Source organism: Gobio gobio (assembly GCF_949357685.1).
Source record: "Gobio gobio genome assembly, chromosome: 20".
Lineage (NCBI taxonomy): Eukaryota > Metazoa > Chordata > Actinopteri > Cypriniformes > Gobionidae > Gobio > Gobio gobio.
The window spans coordinates 16,472,847-16,498,434 of record NC_137113.1 but is presented as its reverse complement, the minus strand read 5'-3'; the positions used below and the strand labels follow the sequence as shown (position 1 = coordinate 16,498,434).

Below are 25,588 nucleotides of genomic sequence, written 5' to 3'. Positions count from 1 at the left end.
TTAGGGCATCAAGACGGCGATCATTAAACAATCTAGAAAGAAAGTCTGAGTGAACTTGAATGATTAGCTACACATCAGAAATCACTGATCACAGATCAGGCATTAATGAACACTGTTACTCACTGTTTGTCGTGGTGCTGTCAAATCCATATGGTAAAGTCTGTTTGTAAAGCCTGTGCTGACATTGCGACTGATAAACTGAATCCATTTTCTCCACATTCTCTGGGCGGGCAAAGCAGAGGAAGGGGAGGTAACCTTTCCTGGTATGACAACATAACAGGAAAATTCCAGATCAGCTCATCTGAGCTCTCATTTTCTCAAAGGCAGAGAAAGACTTGGTTTACACCCATCAAAATTTCTAGCCACTTGGGGACCATATACAGGCTAGGGGGACTCATTGTTAAAAAACCTCATAAAATGAAATGTTCATGCCATGGGACCTTTAAGCTCTATGTATATGTGGACAGGATATAAAATGGCCATCCTCTTGGATTACACAGTTTTAACATAAACTAATAAACATAGGCATATTTGTCTGTCATACACAAATGATACAGGCAAGAGGTAAGATTTCTGGACTCACAAATCATGGCATATTTTATTATTACCTATTTGCATCTGTTTGTTTTTCTTTAAATAATCATATTTTCAAAATTCATTTATTAAAATAGCTTAGAATCAGCATAAATGTGTTAATTGTGGAAACTAGCTTCAGTTGGCTAGCTGTGGAAGAAGCAATATTCACAGTTAAAATGTTAAAATGTTACATATTATATATTTATTGATGATAAATATATACTGCCCGGCCAAAAAAGTCACTACTTGGATTTAAATTGGCAAATGCTTAAAAGAGTCTATGATTGGATCATTATTGCAGTGATTATGTTTGTAACAGTTATGTTCTGCAACACTTCTTCTAACTCAAACTGCTGGAGTGTGTAGCTTTTCATTTCTTAAACAACTATGTAGGAAGACACATCATTCCCATGTTCCAGGATGTCAATGTCAAGATCCATCAGGCTCAAATTGTGAAATAAGGGAGGTTGGGAGGGAGCACAAAGAATTATTTTCACACATGAATTGGCACCTCTGAGTCCAGACCATAAATTCATTGAAAGTCTTTGGGATGTGCTGGAGGAGACTTTACAGAGTGCTTTACTCTGGCATTGTCAATACAAGATCTTGACCAAAAATGTATACACCTCTTGATGGAAATAAATGTTGTGGTGTTATTTCAATGGTTATTTTGTATATAAAACGCATTCAGTTTTTCAGTAGTATTACAGAAATACTATTTCTTTCCTGTTTCATGATGACTGACAGTTTATTAGTTTGTTAATGTGTGTAATCCAAATTGTTTGAAATTTGATATGCATTTCATATATATATATATATATCTTAAATTTAGGTATACACATTTTTTGGAGTGTACAAATCCTATATTTTAAAACCACACACACTTCAAGATGTGTGTTCTTGTGAGGAGAGGTTTTGGTCCTGTTGTCATTCTCTAGTGTTTTCTTTCTCTCTGGGTGTCAGTTATCACCTGAGGTGTCTGTTTCTCTCTTTCAGGGTCAGTGCTGCGTGACCATGACCGAGGGGAGACGTCGTCACTGTCGGAAGTGAAGCGCTTCCCTCGGAATTCAGAGTGCCGTGTCCCAGAGCCTTGGACGGATAGAGTGGCTCTTAGGAAGACCATATCCGTCGATGACCGCCTTCTCCAGCAAACGCCTAGTGAACATCACAGACTCCTCAGCCGACTAGAGAGGGGCAAGAAGAAACTCAGGAACATCAATGTGAGTGGTAGAGATGTCTCATATCGCTGTCAAATAGAAGTTAGATATAAGGAATTCCACATTGGTCAAACTTACAAATGTGCCCTTCGTTGCTTGTTTATTGCAATGTCTTGTTTGTTTACTTGCAAATATTATTGTGTTTAAGGACAGCTCTTAGCTTTATCCACCTTTGTAGGCGGATATTGATGTAGCACATGCAGTGTTTTGACAGTTTCACAGCTGCTGCATTATTGCTGTGAGGTTCTTCATAGACGTTCAGTTGTGTAACCGTTCAAAAAAGAGGTATGCTCGCCCAGAATTCATCCTGGAGTTTGATCATGGCTTTCTATTCAGCGAACACTCATCTGTCATCCTACACCAGTGAGTCAGTGCTTTGAGGACGCACTGCCTTGTAACCTTACATTAGGGACTTTTGCAGAACATGAATTCGATCTGCATACATTTGCCTTAGTTAAAAAGCTACTTCTGTGCATTTCTGAGAATACTTTTATGTATACTGTATAAATGTATATGTTAAGAGGGGATGGATAAAGAAGCACTCGTAATGTATGCTTATATGCTGGCTTCAAATGATCATGCCCATACATATGTATAGAGTACATCGAATGAGATCTGTGCATTTCGATTCTCTCAGAATGAATGGATTTTAAACCAAACTTTACCATGTTTAAGACTAATTAACGTCTTAGACGTGTGAGACGCAGCATCAAGGATTTCAAGTTTGAGTCGTTTACCAATAACATACTCTATACAACGTCTATAAAAAGAAAAAAGAAAAATTTGATCTATCAGAAGTAGGATTCCTCTGGGGGTGCATGACATTAAAATTGGAAAACCACCAAGATATCACCAAACAGATAAATGTATCTAATAAAACGGGTTTGCAAATGCATTAAATATTTTGCCTTACAAAGAAAACGTAAAATGCATCACATGGAAAGATGAATGATTTTTTAAAAACGATTTTTGTAAACATTTTAATGTTTTATTTAAGTGAACTTTTATGTATCATTTTTTTTCTGTTTATCGTAATGTACCACCTGGCTGTATTTGTAAATCTTTAAAACCAATTGAAAAATATAATTTTTGAACCGGCTCATATGCACAAATCGTTTGAACTAACCGATTCACTAAAAATAATCTTTATCAACACTGCTTTAGATGCCATAGAGTGCAACAGTGCCCACCCCATTTTTCATTGGCACTGGTTCCAGAAGTATTTTGTCATTTATTTTTCCCATAGGGATTTAAAAAAAGTCTTTGTTAAAGAGTTATAAGCCATGAACCAAACCAATCAGCTACAAGGTGAATCACAACACTATAAACTTTGATTTGAAGGATCAAAGATTTTGAAATTCGGACATAAGACTGTACTTTAGTGAGGGAAAGAACTACAATCCCATAAAGCATTGAGAACGGCATAATTAAATAAAAAATGATGGAGTAATATAAAACTTCTCATTTACAAATGTTAATTTTATTTCTATATAAAATCAATATATTTAGTTTATTGCAAAATATGCATATATGTACACACAAAGATTTAAATATGTTTCAAGTGTAGAGAGATTTCTTTATTGGCATTGCTTCATGGCAATGGGCGGGCCAAAGAGCTATTTTGGCACGTGTTGATTTGCGACTCTGATTGGTGTAATTTTCTGTACAGCATCATGGGTAATGTAGTTTTTCACCAAGAATCCTGCTGTTAAACACAATTATTTTAAAAAATAAACTGAAATTACCAGAAAATACCAGACCTGAATACCATGGATTAACAACCTCGTAGCTCACAGTAGGTCTGTCCTTAAAGGTTTATAAGTAATCGTTCAAAATCAGTTTCTCTATGAAGAAAATAGTTTTTACTTTGCACTGTGTAGTGGGCGCTCTTGAGCACATGCACAAGCAAAATAAGTCTACGATAACTCAAGTTCCCATTAAGTGTATTATATAGACCATTTGGTAGCAGACGCCAAAGGTACGTCAGTGCTGTTGTGCACGCATTGTGGTGGAAGAAAAAACGTGTTAACAAGTGGAGGAAACGGATGAGATCCACGGAATAAGAGAAAAAATTAAACGGACCATTTACAGACTGGACTATTAAAGCAAGCATGAATTTGATGTAAACAATAGATCTACATAATATTTATATATGTAGTTCATAGGAAGCAATGTATTAGCCCTGTAGTTACAGCAAAAAAATTATATTTAAACCTTTTAACATTTTATCGCACAATTCTGACTTTTTTCTCACACTTGCATATTTATATTTCAAATTTCGGATTTTTATAACTTGCAATTGTGAGTTTATATCAATTCTGAGAGAAAAAAAAGGAAACTTGGAATTGGGAGAAAAAATTCTGAATTGTGAGATATAAACTCAAAATTACCATTTTAATTATTTTATTCCATGACTTCTAAAGATTTCCACTGCAGAATTGTCATTATCTGCTCCGCCCACAAAACACATCAATGCTGTGTTTGCAAACACCCTATTTGGGACAATTGTGACGGAATACGTTTGTATTAAGCATCACTACGTTTTGAAAAAGTAGATGTCGCACTAGTAAAAACATACATTTGTAGCAACTTAGTCAATCACTCCCCAACATTGTTTGGTCGAATATAAACACAAATGATCCAGAAATTAGTATGCTGATGTGAGGAAGGAAATATCAGGGGAAAAAATGTAATAGATTTCATAATGCAATTGAACAGTAACACTGTATAAATATTGTGAGGTATCAGATCCCTTTGCATGTCAACAATGTTGAGTGTCAATATGATGTGTGGAAATGCTGTGAACACATCAAAGCAGATGGTATGAGTATATGCGAGCACATGATGTGAAAATAATGTCTAGCTGTGGTAGCCAGAACACCACAGGAATCTGTCGTTAGGGACCAGTTGAAGGAACTTGATATGGTTCAGTTGGATACGTGACACACACAGACACCCATCAGTTCAGGTTTCATTCTGCTACAGTCACCATCGTTTCCATAGCAATGAATGAATGAAGTTGGATTCTTCTTGTTTCAAAGTCAGATTACGTAACGTTTTAAAAGTGTAGTATGTAAGACACAATTGTGTTGACACCTTGGTGTCTCGGAGAATCTTTGAATGGCATTACATGCAGAGATTGTCCTTGCTTGTTTGTGTGTTGTTCAGTGGAAAACAGACGTCCAGTAATTGGTCTGTTCTTGAAAAGAGAATTGATTGTGATTATTTTCTAGTGTGGTTAGTTTGGCTTGCATTTCTTCTTTAATGAGTTCATTTAGATCTCAGGAGATGTCATTAAACAAATGTTGGCCTACCACTGATATCATCTTATGCGCACTGCAGTTTAGATAATTTCTTTCAAGAAGGGCTGTATATATTTGAGCTTGGTATTCACAATGGTTAAGATTTTGTCAGGGAACACATTAAAAATTGAAAGCATTTGGGAAAAAGTGCTGGGAACAGTGGCACAGTGTTCTGTGTTTGATAAATAATGTATTGTATATTGGTTTATTTTTTTACATAAATGTAATGTATTGTAATATATCAGTTCCCGCTTGCATAAACCGCTTAGATTAGTCTTAAAAGTTAGTCATCTAAAGTTTTTCATTAAGACTGCCCCTAACTTATTAAAGTCATTTACATAAAATGGTAGACTGGTCTAATTAGAATTGGGAAAGTAAGACTTATTACCCCTTGGGTAACTGCAAATTGGTCAAACTAGTTATTAAGACACAGTCTTAACATAGTTGTTAATTTTATGCAACAGGCCCCAGGTCTGTAGTCAAAACACAAATGTAGAAAATATGATGACTAGATAATATTACAATTAGAAATAAAATATGAAGAGTTTGGGGTTCTGAAATCTGAAATAACATAAGTTTTTGTTTTAATAAACCAAAAGTAAATCATACGTCAGTGGATTTCTTTCAAATGTGTGTTTTGTGTTTTCAATTTGGTTTGTCATTTAATTGGGATAGATAGCCATGGAAAAGCAATAGAGAGGTACAGTGTGTGTCTGAGAGCTGTGTGCGGTAAGGAACATTGCCGCTGTCGCTGAAGACAACCACAGTGAGCCCCCCAGAAAACATTCAAAATGTCAAATTCCAGAACCAGATCTTTTTTGCATATTTATGGTAGCAAATCTGGGTTGAGAAGATTCCAGAATTACTCATTAATGAAGTGACATCACCCATATAAGATGCTCTATGATACTACTTCCTTTTGATCAAAACGAGGAATATGGTATCCTGCAAGGCACTTTTATTTTTAAGAGTGTACATTAAAGTTCCCCTATTATAATATTTTAAAGGCTCCTAATTTAGTTTTGGAGGTCTCCTACAACAGGTTTACATGCATCAAAGGTAAAAAACTGTTTTCGCATAATGTACATTGCACATCAGCATTTTCAATGATTTTCAAACGACTCGTCGGGTGAATCAGTCTCTCAAAATCCCTCTTTTCCGCAAGCCAGTCTGTTATGATTGGTCTGCCGCATACTGCGCGTGTTTCGAAAGCTAAGCGGCCATTACCACAACGGTACTTCAGCTCAGTCCGGAGGCTTCCTAAAGCTCAGCGATTGTATACCATATCAATCCAAGTGCTAGTCCGATGATGAAACACTGAGCAGGACGTTTCTCAGTGATACACTACTCATTTTGAGGTACATTGTGAGATGTTGCAACTGTAATTCTTCACCATCAGTATTAACAAGTGTATGTCTATTAAAGGGATAGTTCACCCAAAAACAAAATTTTTATGGTTATCTGCTTACCCCCAGGGCATCCAAGATGTAGGTGCTTTGTTTCTTCAGTAGAACACAAATTAAAGGACAACTCCGGTGAAAAATGAACCTAGGGGTAATTAACACATGGTTACCGAGTAGATCGTTCTCTGGGATGCGTTTTCATGAAAATCGAATGTAAAGAGTTTTATCTCTAAAAACAGATTCGCTTATAACGCTAGTATATGGGGCACAGAATAAGTCAAATTAAATCGCTAGTTAATACCACTAACAAGGCTCAAAATAGCCTCACACTAACATGGTAGCATAATGAGGTTCCCTACATGCAAACCGAAGCATTGATAACTTTGTAAGTGTACAAACAGTTTAATAAGAAGATACTTTATAAAGACAGTACATTACGCGTATACAGACAGGAGCCATCTTGGAAAACAGTCTCGACGAGTCGAGCCACGAACGCTGTGCTAAGTGAGCTGGTCGATAGGAATTAAGTTCAGCTTAGCACAGCGTTCGTGGCTCGACTCGTCGGCTATTTTGAGCCTTGTTAGTGGTATTAACTAGCGATTTCATTTGACTTATTCTGTGCCCCATATACTAGCGTTATAAGCTAATCTGTTTTTAGAGATAAAACTCTTTACATTCGATTTTCATGAAAACGCATCCCAGAGAACGATCTACTCGGTAACCATGTGTTAATTACCCCTAGGTTCATTTTTCACCGGAGTTGTCCTTTAAAGGGTAACTAAACCCCTGCTCAGAGCTTAACTCCACCCACTGGCAAATTTTGAAAAATGCTGGAAAAGTGGGCAGAGCCCAGCGGAGACAGAGGGGATGAACCGAGGGCGGGGCTGAGCGGAGGGTGTGCACCTGAGACCCGCAGTAACGGGTTGATTGACAGCTGCCAGACTCGCGAGTCGCAAAGATGGAGAATGTCTGGAGTGACGCCAGCTTTGCAACAGAGCTGTCATTTCTCCTACCTTCACCTGAATTGGAGGAGGGTGAATTGTCTGTAGACACAGACCCAGAGCCTTATCAATGCGAGCCGCTGGCTCAAACTGCGTTAACTCCCGATGCCGACGATGCTAGTGAAACAGCAGAGCTGTTCAGACCTAAAAGCCTATTATAAACAGATTTCCTCAAATAAGTTAGACTATATACGCCAGCACGTTACAGTATTGTTGTGCGTTACCGCGTCCGCGGCAACCACTTGCGTGTCAGGGTTTGAAAGCGCGTCTCATGTATGAAAATTATCTGTACACATGACAGGCGGCAATAATATCGCAAGAAAAGCCTGACGTGTACTGACAACTGCATTATATAACCGTATTTTCTTCAATACAATGTTAAAGCAAGTGTAAAGTCAGTTTCATTCATAATGTTTCCACTTCATGTAATATGACAGTTCATACTGGAGTGAAGCCGTTCTCATCATGTGATTGGGGGAAACATTTCTGAGGGTGTGGTGAGCTCGTGCCAGGGGCGCGGATAGTGAGCCGTTGGAAGTGCCATCCTACGTCACGATGTACCACAACGTCCAATAGGAAAATTCAACTGCAGTAGCCACCGTTCAACCTTAACCCTTAATCGTCCTTTTGGGGTCCAGCTGACCCCACTGGACTTTTCCTTCATTTTTTAAAAGTGTTCCCTTCATCTCAGGGCCATGAGACTCTGTGACTTTTACTAAATAATCTATCTAAACATGCACAAAAAATCTGGGCTTGATTTGGTTGTTCTAAAGGTGTGTAAAAAAATGTTTACCGTTTAAGTCCCTCGGGGTCAGATTGACCCCACATTGAAAATGAATGGGAAAGTGTAAAAAAAAAAAAAAAAAATCTAAGTCCAGTATAAACTAAATCCAGTATAAATCTGAAAATTTCCACATTTATATCAAGGTCTGGTCCTAGAGCATAAACACAAAGTAGAACGAACTTTCTATCTCATACACACACACTTACACACACAAACACACATATGTGTGTGACTGCAACAGAGAGTATTTTTTATTGAAATTGGCAAATAAAATCAACAAAACTGGCATAAATCTGAAAGATTTTCATACATGAATGAAGTACTAATACTAGAGCACAAATGCAATATGGAACAAGCATGTTCACTCACACACACACACACACACACACACACACACACACACACACACACACACACACACACACACACACACACACACACACACACACACACACACACACACACACACACACACACACAAACAAAAACACAGGTGTCTGGAGAATTTTTTTGGATTTTGGCAATGAATGGGAAAATGTAAAAAATGCTTTTTTTTTTTTACTTTGTTTGTTAAAAAAAATCAACTAAATCCAGAATAAATCTGAAAATGTCTACATTTATATCAAGATCTGGTCCTAGAGCATAAACACAAAGTGGAACGAACTTTCTGTCTCATACACACACGCACACACACACACACACACACAAACACACACATGTGTGTGACTGCAACAGAGAGCATTTTTATAGAAACTGGCAAATAAAATCAACAAAACTGGCATAAATCTGAAAAAATTCCATACATAAATGAAGGACACATACTAGAGCACAAATGCAACATGGAACAATCATGAGAAAGAGAGGGAAAAGGGCAAATAAAAGAAAGATGAAAGGCAGCTTAACTTTTGCATAACTTCCCTATGGACCTCTATTGGATAATGTGGTCATTGCACTCTCTTTCTCTTTAACTATAATTCCTAAAGTTTTTCCACAAACCTACAGATGGCGGTATTATATCCCTAACACATAGAGCAATGTCCAAAAACTATTTATATTTATTTAAGATCATCATTCAAGTGATTTAAAAAAAATATTTTTTAATGAGCCAATTTATGACATAGTTGGTAAAAATGACATAGATGGTAAAAAACTACCAAATACCCACAAAAACACAGCATAAATTGTTAACTCCAACCGTTGCAGTGTGATAGTCGTATAATGCATGTCAATGGGGATATTTTAGAGTATGAGAGCAATGAGAGTAAAAACACATAGACATATGAATCCTTATTAAACCATGCGGCTCGTGGCGACACATTGATGTCTTAAGACACAAAACGATCCATTTCAGCGAGAAACCGAACAGTATTTATGTTATTTTTTATCGTTCTTATCAGACGAATGTCATCTAATATTCCCAGCGCCATAACTTACGGCGAATAAGGTCAAAATACTATCAAATACAATCAAAGATATATATACGTAGATGCCTCATTCGACCGATCTGCGCAGGCACTAATGAGGAGTCTATGTATACACCTATGATCGTGGCGGTATTTTGCATGTATTTTGACCTTATTCATCGGAAGTGATGGCGCGGGAAAGCTGATGCAGAGCCATAGAAAAAAATGAAATACATTTTTAAATATGGCTATTTTTCTTACACAAACGCATCGATTCGGTTCAGAAGGTCTTTATTAACACCCGGAGCCGCGTGGAGCACGTTATTTGACAGACAGATGCATTTTTTATGGACTTCAAAAACCGAGCAACTATTACTGCCATTATAATGCTTGGATTAGCCAGAACATTTTTAATATAACTCAGATTGTATTCGTCTGAAAGAGGAATGTCATATACACCTCGGATGACTTGATGGTGAGTAAATCATGGGCTAATTTTCATTTTTGGGTGAACTATCCCTTTAACAAACCAATGTGTATATTTCTAATTTAGAGGAGCAAGCTGGTCCAAATAAACTGGGTACTGACCCATCTTTCAAGACCAATTTTTGCAAATTGTTTTGCAAGTCCCGCGTTTTTGCGATGTTTGATTTTTTTTTTTTGACAAATCCCGCGTTGGAGAAGCAGTCGTCAGTAAAATTTGAGAAGCAGTCGTCAGTTAACTTTGGGAAGCAGTCGTCAGTAAAATTTGAGAAGCTGTCGTCAGTAAAATGACGTGTTTGTGGGCAGACAACATACAACATAGACGGGCATTATGCAAATTAATTTTCTAGTGACACAGAACAGTGGGATTCAAATTAAAACGACTCGTTTAGGTGGTTCAGAGTCAATTCTTTATTTTGGGAGACAATAACTTTACTTATCGTGCACTTTCGACATTCAAAAACAGCTATATTGCACTCTGCAAGAAAGGGAATATTCGAAAAAAACATAATGGGGCACTTTAATAGTTCTTTTTTGAGTCCCTACAATCCTTATGGCAAGAGTTATGTGAGGATTTATCCAAAAAAATCTCCTTTTGTCTTTGTGGGTTTGGAACGACATGAGGGTGAGTAAATAATTATAGCATTTTCAGTTTTGTGTGCACTCTTCCTTTAGGTCCCTCCACCCTGGCTACCAAATTATAGGGATCAAGGCCCATTGATAATCTGCATATGTTATGAAGATTGAGTGGAAATTTACAGTCCAGCTGGAGATGATTTCCTACTAGTTTAGCTTAAACTTTATTATTCATACATTCCTTGCTCTCCTATAATTTCTTAACAATTGTTCCACGAAATTGCTCTGTGACCAAAAATATGAGAGAGTTGTGATTATAGTTAAGTGTGTGTTTGTTCTATTTTCAAACCATGGGCAGAATTTTTGTGTCACCCTGGTTTTTTACACCTTGCATGGCATGATATACCAGTGCGAATTCGTGGACCATTTCCAAAGAGAAGGATTTCTGAGAAGTGATGTGGATGTTAGAAAGAAGGAAAGAAAGAAAGAAAGAAAGAAAGAAAGAAAGAAAGAAAGAAAGAAAGAAAGAAAGAAAGAAAGAAAGAAAGAAAGAAAGAAAGAAAGAAAGAAAGAAAGAAAGAGAGAAAAAAAGTGTGTCCAGTCCACAACCTAAGTTCCGTTTTTTCATTCCCAGAATGCTTCTGGATGAGTTGTCAAACTTTATAGCCCTATGGCAGGAGAAAACACAGTTACACAGATATTCCAGAATTTTTCCCTGCTCACAGCTCAGGCATGACTGCATGGAAAATGTCAGTGGAGAGCTCCTTTGTTATGGTGAATAGTAAAGCCTTTAAAATCGAAATGTACCTGAAAGCGAGTCTGGAAGGCCGTCTGCTGCACTTTTTGTGCAATTATGTTGCCAGGTTATGTCAATCACTCTTTAGCGCTGATGGCCATAAAATTCAGGAGGCTAGGAATTTTGTTTCGATGCCTGTGTTATTGTGCAAGGCGTGATATTCTGACTTAAGAAAGTATGAATCAACGAATATAATCTGTACCAATTCCATAAGAAAATCAACTATACGAATCAGTTAAGGAGAATATTAGATATCCAGCAAACTGAAACCAATTAGCGCCTGCAACAATAGTAATATTATTTTGTGCATTTCACTATGAATTTTCAGTGGGTTCCAAAAGTTTGACATCCATCCATCCATCCATCCATCCATTTATAAACCACTTCAAAAATCAATGTCGCTGTCATAAATTTGCTTATTTTCTTATTGACCTATAGCCTGACAAGCCAGACCCACTTCAAGATGTCTGGGAACTCACCATTGGCAGGGCTCAATCCTAGGGGCGGGATAAACAGTTGTCTTTCAAATTCCCTCTGCATGCAATAGGATAGCGCTACAACCAACCAGAGCAACGAAGAATGTGAAGCGGAGCTAGTTGATAGATTATACTTTCGCCGTATCCGGTCGGCAAAACTCCGAACACATCTTCCTTTCTTAAGAATGACTTCAGTGCCTTTCTTTTTTCAAAGAAAAGCTTAACTCCAAGTCTTCCATAGTCGCGGCCAAAGCCGATTCGAAAGACCGCTGTTCGCCAGCTTCTTTTTTTTACGTTAAGCCTGCCCACCGACTCTATACACCATGTGATTGGCCTGACCAGAGTTTGTTTTTTCCAGCTCGCAAGCCAACGGAGAGTTGCTAGACTACCCTGGCTGCAAATTAGATTTGCTGCCGCTAGGGTGCGTCTAGATTTCTAGGCTAATTGACCTAGTAATAATGCAGAATCATAAATATTTCAAATGCATTTTTTCATAAGCATTTCTTTGTTTTAAATTCTTTAGTTTCGTAAGTTTAAATAATATTTTGAATCCCAGATTTCCAATGTGATCCCAGACTCTTGAACCCTGCTGCATATTGCAGAGAAAAATCTGACAAAAGATAGGTTGGATGCTACAGACCGATGCAGCAATTTATTGCCCTTGGTTAAACATGTTGCCATGGCGCATGGTTAGTGCTGGTCTGAGGGTAAAGGTTCTCAAAGCGTACAATGTAATGTGATAGAAGTTCCAGAAGCTTATAAAAGCAATCATTCCAACTACTGGCTGCCAGGAATTGTTTCATCAGAGACAAATCTCATGCGTTAATGCTTTTACCATCAATGGGTAATTTACTCAAAATCTTTAGACAAAAGAACATCTTTGATAAATTGACCTGCTATAATTGTTAGTGAACGACCACTTGAACCTTCATTCATGCTACAAAAGCATCTCCGCACACATGATTGCGTAATGGATTTCAATCAGTCCTGATTGATAATAGCATAGCCTGTCCTGGGAGACATTCATCACCTTTGAACATGCAATAGGATAGTATGGAGCATCTCCTGCAGAGTCTTTTACATTTCCAGCCTCTTCAAGGTTAATGTATTGTACACTATAACTCACCACCTTCCAACCCTTCCTTCTAGTGCCTCTATAACACCAGTCCAGCATAATGTCTACATTCCTCCTAGGACTTTTCTGGGATGTTTACCTCCAGACTTCTCTCAGACGTTCTGTCCTCTCTCCCCTCCACTCCCCTCCTCCTGGTTGTGGCGGTCTCTGGCAGCGCCTGCCGGATTCCTGCATGTCTATCACTCTAATCAGGCGGCCAGACTCATTACAGAGTCCACTTAGTCAAGCACCGCCAAGAAGAGAACTTGCTTGCTGTCTAACGGGGGAGGGCTATTTTCTTTTCATTTGGATGGGGTGCAGTCTAGTTTGACAGACTTGCTTTCTACAGATTTTAGAGTGCCCTATATGAACGTTTACTTCATTAAGAGACCATAAGGGGGCAAGCTTGCCCTCTCTCTGCCGTGCTGGAGCCGTCTGTCTAGCCCAAGGTGATGAGCGTGGGCAGAAGACGTTACAGAACAATTTCAAAGCTGTGTTGTACCCAAACGTCATAATAATGTGCAGCAGCCTAGTTTGAATCTCTGATTTCTTGTTTGTGTGGGTGGAATCAATTTAGCAGCACATTAAGAGGGAAAAGTAAATGCCAGGCTATCTTACTAAGTTATGGAGAGGAGAATTTGAAGCTGTGCATATGATGCCCCAAATTTCTGTGTCTTTCATAAATTATTAATGTAGTCCATCAGTTACTAGGGATGCATCGATACCATTTTTTAAGGACCGAGTATGAGTACCGATATTGTTTTCTGGTACCCTATACCTATACCTATACCTATACATTTATTAATATCTTTTTTCTCTTTTTTTCCTTTCCGTCTTTTTTTTTGGTGATGTGGCAGTTTTCCAAGCACAACTCAGTGAGACTAATGAATGTAGAACAGCAACTTTATTATTATTTGTATGTGCTTATCACAAACTTAAAGCACACATTTCAGTGTCCAATAACCTTCAAAGGGCATAATTACCATTGCCATAAAAAAAGAATACAAAAAAGCATGCAGTTCGCAATGTGTGGGTTGTTGTCATTAATTTTGAAGTATTTCCACACCCCTGAGGTTGACATTGTGTCTGCTTCTGCTGTCTGTGTCTCTGTGCACAGAAAATTCTGTCAGTTACTTCATGTGAGGTACCGGTCTTTGGTATCGGGTTTTTTTTTTTACGAGTACAAGTACATAAGCTTGGTATCGGGCCCGATACTGGTATCGGTATCGGTGCATCTCTATCAGTTACCATAAAGTATATAAACTATGTAGTAAAAGCTACAGTGGGGTCCAAAATTATCAGTGAAAAGGCTTTTATTATGCATCATTTTCTAGTTTAATACTAAATTAATTTCCACTTGTATTATCAGTAAACGTATGCACTCAAAATTGCACTTGAGCTCCACAAGTGTGGGTAAAACCTGATGATAATGTAATCCCAGCATGATTTGAAAATGATCCAAAGAGCGTTTTGTGAAGAAAGGTCACATGATTAGTGTTCTAGAAATAGTGCAGAATCCTTTATATGATCTTTTTTGTTTACTTTTTGTCATTGACTATTAAAATGATAAAACTTATTTGCAGATTTACATGATAAAAATGACAAATTTTCAATGTGATCTCAGAGTTTTGGACCCTACTGAAAAACCATGGTAAAAAAATAACTTTTATTTTGGGGGATATGGGGTACATTAAAGGTATGTTGATGGAAATTAATACAAAATATTTTCACATTTCATGCTTGCATTTGGATTCTTGATAAGTAATGTGTCAAACCCATTAAACTTTTTTTTTTATCAATATCAATTATGTTAAGATTTATATGAATGTATTAATTTTCATCATTCACGTTTTTCTTTCATCACTAATTTATTTGAAATGATTCTGCGTTGTGACATGAATTAAAAGTACAAATATTCCATGCAGTCTCTCAATTAATATAAGATCCAAAAAATATAAATGTAATTATTATCAAATAATTCTGTGGTCGGCACCGATAGTTGGGTGACCAGTTCTGAAATTGGGAGCTTTGTCCCGCAAGATGTAATCAGTATCCCGCATTTTCAATTATTCCTATATTATTTTATTTCTTCCCACACATTTGTAGAGAGGGATTTTTCTGCTGAGTACGAATGTGTGGATGAAGCAAAGGAACAATGTGGACCCCATCAAAAATCAAATTTGAACAAATTTGGCAAATTGAGTGCCAGTCACAGAGCCGATCACAATTAACAAAGCTTATTGATTATTTAAAACGTTATCATCCAACGTGATGGCAAATAGGCATCAATATTTACATAAAGTAGTATAACAGTACTAAATTTATCTCTTACACACTTGTCCACATTGTCCCACAAAATCACATCTACTCTCCTGCATCAGAGAATAAAACCAGGTGGCCTGCATATAGCGGCATATTGCGTATATTGCATATTGCGTTTTGGGTGACCCGAGCCCTGGCTAGTGGACCTTTCCGATCCCGTCTTCCTCTCTCTCTCTCTCTCTCCCACTTCTCTTCCTGTCTGCTTACTGTCCTATCATAATAAAGGCAAAAATGGCTAAATAAAATAATAATAATTCTGTGTAGAACAGCGTTAGAATTTAGCATGTAACACTGCGGGATATGGCAACTCCCCATTTGCATAAGGAACATAAGGTAGCCTTCTTGAAGTTAGTTGATGAATTAATATGTTGGCCATTAAGAGGTTACCAATCATTTTCTAGCCTATATCATCACTTTAAAAGTGATTTCACACTTGCATAACAGCTTGTTGCAAAGCATGCTTCAGTTATTGAAGCTTCAACCTGATAACTCAAGAATTGCCAGTAATCGTCATAAAGGGAACGCACATGTTTTTCACACCAGGCTGGTGCGTTCCCGCACCACAGCACCCTAATGAATAATGAAACAGCACAATTTGCTAATGTGTTGCTGAACGCCTGCACCATATGAAAGCCGGTTGACACCTAGACATATAAAATGGTTGCGCAGGCCATGAATTTCAGCAGTCACTTAATATTGCTGCCACAAGGGCTGCAGGCTGCCAGGACTGGGCTGCCAGGGGCATCACCACAGCCCCCTCTTCCTCCCAGACCAGAAGCGAGATCTGGGCTATGAATGCTAGCATTGCTCCCCTAATTGGGCCTGGGAGAGGTTTAACAACCATGCTACAGTTTACTCTACTGACAAATAGAAAAATAAAGGCCTTGTTCAAATTAGCACAGTGAAGTGAGAAGTTCTAGAAGCCCTTGACTGTCTTGGCTGTCAGCTCCGAGCTCGCCTAATCTACAGAAAGAGGTTATTTGAGTTCAGTTCAAGTTATTCGCTTCATTCATTACATCCAGAGGTGAAAACAGACTTCGGTTTCAGCCGAGTATGATCTCGCATGAGCAGGGTCAAGAAGCAGATGACTCTGTGAGCATTTCAGAGGGAAGATTAGATAAACCAGGCGTCAATAATGATCCACTGGCTGCAAAGCAATTAGCATTTAAATGCCCTCCCGCTTACTATTCATTTTGACTGAGCCGTATATACATTTGTCAAAGTGAATTATTGATTACAGTAATTTGAGGTCACACACCTTCAGCTTCCTCATGGGCTGCAATTATACTGTAGCTGCGCTCACGCTAACTAATTTGTCCAATTAGCGTGCTACCAAACACCATGCAGGTTCCTTGATCTGTATTGAGTTTTTTTTTAATGAGTCACGAAAAAACATTTATATTTATTCATGTATCAGATGCTTTTATCCAAATCAACTTGCAAATGGGGAATGCTACAACACAAGTGATTCATCCTAAATAATCCAACAGCATTGCATTTCCTGTTGGCTGGTTCATGATTTGTTTGGGGACAAAGAGCTTTGACAGTAGTGACATTATTAATAGTTTGCTTTTAAGTAACAAGATTTGTTTTCATACAAATAGTGATTTGTTTATGTCACACTGTTTATGTCCCACCTCAATGTTTCTCTCTCATGTAATGGAAAGTCAGATTTATTTGAGTGTGAATCAGTCCTTTAGAACTGTTCATGTTACTGGACTGATCATTATAAGTGAGTGGTCTATAAGTGAGTAAAAGCTTTTTTTTTTTTCATACACTACCGTTCAAAAGTTTGTGGTAAGATTTGTAATGATTTTGAAAGAAGTCTAATGCTCACCAAGGCTGCATTTATTTGAACAAAAGACAATAAAAACAGTAGTATTGTGAAATATTATCATAATGTTTTTAAATGTAATATATTTAATTGATGGCAAAGCTGAAATTTCAGCAGCCATTACTCCAGTCTTTAGTGATACATGATCCTTCAAAAATCATTTTACTAAGCTGATTTGGTCAAAAAAAATTTATTTATTAAAGGGATAGTTCACCCAAAAATGAAAATTCTGTCATCATTTACTCTCCCTTAAGTTGTTCCAAACCTTTATGAGTTTCCTTCTTCTGCTGAACACAAAAGAAGATATTTTGAAGAATATAGGGAAAAAAATACTATGGTAGTCAATAGTTGCTCTATCTGCTTGGTTACAAACATTCTTCAAAATATCTTCTTTTGTGTTCAGCAGAAGAAGGAAACTCATACAGGTTTGGAACAACTTAAGGGAGAATAAATGATGACATAATTTTCATTTTTGGGTGAATTATCCCTTTAATGAAGAAAACAGTTGTGCTGCTTAATATTTTGTGAAAACAAGCATTCTTCAGGATTCTTTGATGTATAGGATGTTCAAAAGAACAGCATTTATTTGAAATAGAAATCTTTTGTAACATTATAAATGTCTTTACTGTCATTTTTGATCAATTTATTTCACTGTATTCTTCAGAAACAAAAGAATAAAATCTTACTGACCCCAAACTTTTTAATGGTAGTGAATGAATATACAGTGAGGAAAGTAAGTATTTGAACACCCTGCTATTTTGCAAGTTCTTCCACTTAGAAATCATGGAGGGGTCTGAAATTGTCATCATAGGTGCATGTCCACTGTGAGAGACATAATCTAAAAAAAAATCCAGAAATCACAATGTATGATTTTTTAACTATTTATTTGTATGATACAGCTGCAAATAAGTATATGAACACCTGAGAAAATCAATGTTAATATTTGGTACAGTAGCCTTTGTTTGAAATTACAGAGGTCAAACGTTTCCTGTAGTTTTTGACCAGGTTTGCACACACTGCAGGAGGGATTTTGGCCCACTCCTCCACACAGATCTTCTCTAGATCAGTCAGGTTTCTGATCTGTCGCTTAGAAACACGGAGTTTGAGCTCCCTCCAAAGATTCTCTAATGGGTTTAGGTCTGGAGACCGGCTAGGCCACACCAGAACCTTGATATGCTTCTTACAGAGCCACTCCTTGGTTATCCTGGCTGTGTGCTTCGGGTCATTGTCATGTTGGATGCAGCCTCGACCCATCTTCAATGCTCTAACTGAGGGAAGGAGGTTGTTCCCCAAAATCTCGTAATACATGGCCCCGGTCATCCTCTCCTTAATACAGTGCAGTCGCCCTGTCCCATGTGCAGAAAAACACCCCCAAAGCATGATGCTACCACCCCCATGCTTCACAGTAGGGATGGTGTTCTTGGGATGGTACTCATCATTCTTCTTCCTCCAAACGCGTTTAGTGGAATTATGACCAAAAAGTTATATTTTGGTCTCATCTGACCACATGACTTTCTCCCATGACTCCTCTGGATCATCCAAATGGTCATTGGCAAACTTAAGACGTGCCTGGACATGTGCTGGTTTAAGCAGGGGAACCTTCCGTGCCATGCATGATTTCAAACCATGACGTTTTAGTGTATTACCAACAGTAACCTTGGAAACGGTGGTCCCAGCTCTTTTCAGGTCATTGACCAGCTCCTCCCGTGTAGTTCTGGGCTGATTTCTCACCTTTCTTAGGATCATTGAGAACCCACGAGGTGAGATCTTGCATGGAGCCCCAGTCCGAGGGAGATTGACAGTCATGTTTAGCTTCTTCCATTTTCTAATGATTGCTCCAACAGTGGACCTTTTTTCCCCAAGCTGCTTGGCAATTTCCCCGTAGCCCTTTCCAGCCTTGTGGAGGTGTACAATTTTGTCTCTAGTGTCTTTGGACAGCTCTTTGGTCTTGGCCATGTTAGTAGTTGGATTCTTACTAATTGTATGGGGTGGACAGGTGTCTTTATGCAGCTAATGACCTCAAACAGGTGCATCTAATTTAGGATAATAAATGGAGTGGAGGTGGACATTTTAAAGGCAGACTAACAGGTTTTTGGGGGTCAGAATTCTAGCTGATAGACAGGTGTTCAAATACTTATTTGCAGCTGTATCATACAAATAAATAGTTACAAAATCATACATTGTGATTTCTGGATTTTTTTATTTTATTTTTATTATGTCTCTCACAGTGGACATGCACCTACGATGACAATTTCAGACCCCTCCATGATTTCTAAGTGGGAGAACTTGCAAAATAGCAGGGTGTTCAAATACTTATTTTCCTCACTATATATATATATATATATATATATATATATATATATGTGTATATATGTATATATGTATATATATATATATATATATATATATATCGCGATATGCATATTGCAACTGCACGCAATATCTGAATGATTTGAATAGGCTACTTCAACATTGTGAAAAGTGTACGTTTTAGGTTGACGCATATAGCAGAGAATAGACTTGGCACACGACTGTTACTTATGTGACTTGCTTGACGTTAAAAACAGTTAATAAACGCAATAACATGCGAAAAACAACTCCTTGCAGTCTCATGCTGTCTGCTGTCTGACATACAATGTGTGCACAAACCGCCTCTCTGAAAGCGTGTCCTTCAGTTCTGTTTTGTGTCTTGTTAAACACTCAAACTGTCAAATACACACACAGTTGTGTCAAAATAGCCGTCTTGACAAGTATTCATGTAAACACAGTCGGTTATGCTTTAAATGAACGATATCAGTTGGGAAAAGAAACCGAATGCATGTCAATAGGATCCGTGCATTAGGTCTTAAAGTGACAGCCTGATAATACAGTAAACCTGCCGCTGTCTGTCAAACAACAAAAGAACAAGAGAAAATCACTCAGGGCTCTTGGCAGAATAACCTTTGTAGCTTTATTATGTATCTGTGTATATTTAATGTTAATTCATGGGAAGAATTCAAATTAAGATAACAAAAATTATCGTCCACCCCTAGTTCAGGTGTCTTTGTTTACCTGGATATTCTTGATGTTAAGTTTTTGGTTGATATAACTATATATTACCAAGTCAAGCAAAGAGTTTTTGATATTTAAATATTGGGATTTCATTTTTTGTTTGTTTACATTGATGTTAAAATTATATTGTCAGATTTGTGACAAATTTTTGCTAAAACACTGCGGGTCACTTTCAGAAGAAAGCGATGCTTTCTTTTCCCAGAAAGAATGTGAAACACATAAATGGTATCATTCTCAGTTTTTAAATAATTTTTAAAATATAATTTAAATAGATTTTATACACTTAAAGCAATATCGTATCGCATATCGAATATTGCGTTATTTAACAAGGTATTGCATATCGCATTTTTCTTCAATATCGCACAGCCCTGTATGCATCTGCTCAAGTTTAATGTTGTCACCTTAAGTGAGATATAGTTCATATTCATACATTCAATATTAGCTTGTAGTGTAAACTTTTTCAAAAGAGTAGATTTTACTGTAGCTTAAAGCTGCAGTCTGTAACTTTTTGCGCTCTAGCGGTTAATAAACAGAACTGCATGCTCTTGCGGAAGAACATTGCAGCCGGTGCTACTTCTCTCTGTTTATGTCTATGGCGAGTCACGCAGGGACTGTGCTCCTCCCCAGCGGTTCCTACCAGTCTGGTCTGAAATAGTCCCAATATAAACACTTATTATAAGTGTACCATAATGATTCAGGTTAAGACAAAAACACGGTTTGGAAAATGGATTCATGTTGTACATTCTCATGATATAATTTTTGTAAATCTTGAACACAACAAAAAGTTACGGACAGCAGCTTTAAGTATCTTGTAGCTTGAGAAGCAACAGTTTACATCACTAGCTAAAATTGTTCTCACTGCTCATGTGAAAATGAACTAGGATACACCAGTGGACAGATTTAGAGGCACATGCTTGTTCGGTATTGTGAAAAGGAGAATTGCTGTGCTTTTTATTTGACATGTTTATTAAGGGAAATGGTAAAAGCCATTTATCTCGGAGTCTTCACTTGTAAGCTCACAAGACCAGATGTGTGTCCATCCAAGCAGATATTTTGGGCTGGTGAATGCTTCCGTTTCCTGTCTGTCAGTGTGTGAGATTCTAATGTGAGAGTGTTTGCTCCCAGCATTTATCTGTCCACCGTATACACAGCTGCGACCCGTTTTTCTGCTGTGTGCCAGGATAGTGGAGGTGTCAGTTTTAGTACGAGCTTTTAGACTCCTGGTTTATTGCTGATACCTCATGAATAAATGTGCAGAGGTGTCATTTGAACTTTTACACGTTATATGAATGAATGAACTCTGTTTGTGCCGTTTTTATGCCGTTAGTGCTTTGAAGTTTTGTTCAATCTTCAGACCTGTTAACGCTTGACAGTAGTTGGTTCACATCGAGTTTGCAGTTTGAACGTCTTGTTCTTTTAGTTGATTTTCAAGATCTGAGGTGAATTATCCAATTGTTGCTTTTAATATAAAAAATATTAAATATACAAAGGTCACAATTATATTCAAACTCACATCTCTTTTAACATTAAATAAAGCACATAATCAATACCAGCCGTGCCGTTGCAGAAATAGAAACTGTTTCTAAAATACAGTCCCTGTCATGGAAAAGATACCTTTTATTACATGTTGTGGCATTTAGGACACGATGTAAGATTTACAGACTTTTAGTAGAGCAGTGCTCCTTCGACGTCTGTTCTGCATTAGACAGAAACACAGCAGCAGTGCATTGTCTTGGTCTCTGTTCATGTTTTAAAGCAATTAAAGCCTTTCCAGGCTCATTTTACTCACACAGATTGACAGCTGTCACCCCTGGACTGTTGTATTAGCCCAGAAGGTCCACTGACATTAAAAAAACAGGCGCAGACAGGAGCAGACCTGTGTCGCGTTCCAGAAAGTGTGACATTTAACCAAAATCAACAAGCTGTCGATAGCAATTCTCTCGATTAGAAATCTCAAAGCCGCTAAGCTCAAAGCGCCGGTCCGCTGGCATTTGCTGCTCTCAGACATTTTGCCATGTTCACATTTTCACACAGTTCAAGATTGCTCTGTCATTTTTGCTGGATTTTGTTTGATCTGGTTGTTCAAGTCAAAAACATGGCCTTGGTGACTGCTGAGTATGACTAAAGGCCCTTTATGGCAAGTCTACAGAGCCCCTAAATGGACATGGTGATGGGAAAATTAGATGGGAAGGAAAAAAATTAGGCCATTCAATTGATTACATTTTTGGAACGCAATTAATTGCACTCTTGTTGTATGATTAATTGCGATTAATCGCACACTTATCGTAACATGAAGCATACGCCATTTATCTCATTAAACACAGAATAGGACCACATGGAGACGTCGAAAAACTCCTAAATCAACCGCTTTGACTGCAGTAACTTACGATTACTAAACACAACGCACACATGACAAATCAAACATTATCCTTCTCGAGTGTGTGTGGAAACAAGCGAATGCACTGTGTCTGTACATTAATGCAGTGTGCGATCAGTGATCTAGAGCGCGCACATACACGGTTTATTCTTTGTGCATCAATATAACACTCTAACGCGCTTACTGTTCGACACCAAAATTGCGCTCTTCAGAAACAATCGCAGAATACGACAGAGCTTGTGTTTTAAAGCAAAGCACACACTGGAATGTGTAATTCACTAAAAAAGCAATGTGAGTCTCTATTTTCTCTGATATGTCTGATGTAATCAGCCTGGCCTTCTTTACATTAGCGCTGTTTTGGACTGTTGGAATGAATTCGATTACTGGATCACTGAAAACTTTCCCAGAGTTTAACGGCTGAAAATGGCCTGATCACAAACAGAGAAGCAGAATCGGGTTAAAGAGTTAGAATTGACATTTCGTCCTACCAGGGTTAAAGGTGCTTGTAGATGCTCAGTGTGAAGGCCTGTTCACACCGGAATGGTTTTTGTGCACGTTTAACGACGACATTTAACGCCTCGTCACTAAACAAAGGGCGTCAATGTGAGTGATTAAGTGTAATAAAAAAAAAACGCATTAGGTTAGTTTTTTTGGTTTTGACGCAGTGTGTTAAAAACTGTCCGACCAATGAGATTGGCGCTTTTGTTCACGTGCCTGGAGCTGCTGATGTTACAGTAAAACACGGCTTGGTGGCGCTCAAAGCGGTCTTGCCGAGCACACATTCATATGACAGCGCGTTAAGGAATTTAAATTAATCACATGCAACATTTCACAAAAGTTTTGCGTTCAAAAGAAATTTTGAGTTCACTCGCAAATCCTTTGCATTCCCTAGTAAAAACGTTTGCATTTTCCGCATGAACGCTCACAAAGAATTGAAAAGGTTTGTGAGTGAACGCAGATTCTCGGGGGAACGCAAACATTTTGCGAGCGAATGCAAAGTTTTTCTGTGGAGCACAAAACATTTGCAAGACAATACAAAAGCACTGACATAATTTTTCTCATTTTATTTATCACCATGTCCTTTTAGAGGCTCTGTACAAGTCAGCTCACTCAAAGTAATTGCTTTTATTTCTTGTAATTGCAACTTTGTTTTACAAATTCATATCTCGCTCTTCTGTAATAATTGCGACTTTAGATCTCACATTTGCAATTTTATATTTTACAGTTTTAATATTCATAGTACTTCTCGTAATTGTGATTGTAGTTCTCGTATTTACTACTTTGTCACAATTTTAATTTATGTCTGTTATTTCAGCATCTTTGAGATGCTAATATATTTTATTAACATTTTGAAATCGCTTTTATATTTATATTTTCAGTGTTACTTTTAATTGTAATGTTTTAGCAATTCTGTAATGACGGCTTGGAGTGTTTGGCATGGTAATGGATATGACAATGTTGATATGTTTGGTAGGGCTGTGTGTATCACCAACAATGTCACGATACGATAAGCATCACGATACATATCACAATATGGATCAATTTGGAATAAAATTTATTTTGAGCAGAGTTTAGTAACAGTAATATCTGTTTATTGAATAACCAGTGTTATACTGGTTATATACTATAAACTATTTTGTTTTTGTCATAAAAAAACAATGAGTTAAATTAAATAAATAAATTGTCACAAAAAGGCTTGGTTCTTGATTATTTTGGATATATATCAGGTACAATACATGGCAAATTTTGGAATGTAAAACAAATCTCGCGATAAATCTAAAATCTAATACAAATTTGGGAAAACAAATCTCTTAAAGAGGTGGTGAACCACGATTTCACTATTCTAACTTTAGCTAGCGTGTAATGTTGCTGCTTGAGCATAATCAACATCTGCAAAGTTACAACGTTCAAAGTTTAAAGCAAAGGGAGATATTTGCTTTTAAAGAAATCAATTTTTAAGGACTACAGCAAACGGCCAGTAGGCGACTACACACATTCCTCCAGGGTTGGTGACATCACCAGCCTCAATATTTACATAAACCCCTCCTCCGAGAATATTAAATTAGGGGGGGTGAGGCCATTTTGTATCGCTGTTGTTGTGGTATAGTTAGGCTGGAGTGGTGTTGCTGCAATGCTGACGAAACGCTGTTATTTTCATCCAGATTGCAGGTCTGGGGTACTTGCTTTCCTTCCTAGGGACGGGGGTGCGTTGCAGTGTGTTTAACATACAGCATGTTATATGCACGTGTGTTTGAGACAGAGGGGAGCAGGTCGCAGATATATGCTGCCCATCATAAAGGACGAGACAGACAGGGTCGGAGGAGAAGACTGGAAAATGTGACATAATGGACAATATTCATCTGTATTTGCAATTCATGAGCCGCGGTTCATGCACGACGGGCTCGCGGCTCCTGCTGCACATTTCACGGAGGAAAACTTCCACAATCTTCGCGAGTTCAATGCAGGATTCACACAACGTCATCTGCGCGAGACAAACACTGCCAGTGTGTGGATGCACGACGCGCGCTGCACATTTCACAGAGGAATTAGCTTCCACAATCTTTGCGAGTTCAATACAGGATTCGCACAACGGCTTGTCCTGACAGCTGAATTTACAAATAGAATCTGTTTACGGGCCACAACCTGTAAGTCTGATTTATTTTTCATCGATGTGTTTTTTCCTGTAATAGGTTAATTGTACGTTGTAGCAAGGAAGTAAACAGATGACAAAGCTGTTCTGCAAACCAGTCTGTTAAATGCTTATTCATACTTAGCGTTATCCGACAAACACCTAACGTTACAAACACTAACGTTAAAATCTCAACATCTCATGATTCTTTGATTAGAGCTTTTATGATTTGTTTATCTACAGG

At 37.8% G+C, this 25,588-nt stretch overlaps 1 protein-coding gene across 1 annotated transcript in view; it reads left to right on the top strand.

Moving 5' to 3' along the window:
• The window catches only part of LOC307144035 (ankyrin repeat and fibronectin type-III domain-containing protein 1-like), a 33,360-nt gene extending 30,803 nt beyond the window's left edge, over nt 1-2,557 (top strand). The window contains exon 6 of the mRNA XM_079845982.1: nt 1,573-2,557. Coding sequence (XP_079702108.1) covers nt 1,573-1,940 — 368 coding nt within the window. The 3' untranslated portion in view covers nt 1,941-2,557. The remainder of the gene's footprint in view (nt 1-1,572) is intronic.
• Nucleotides 2,558-25,588: the final 23,031 nt, after the last annotated feature.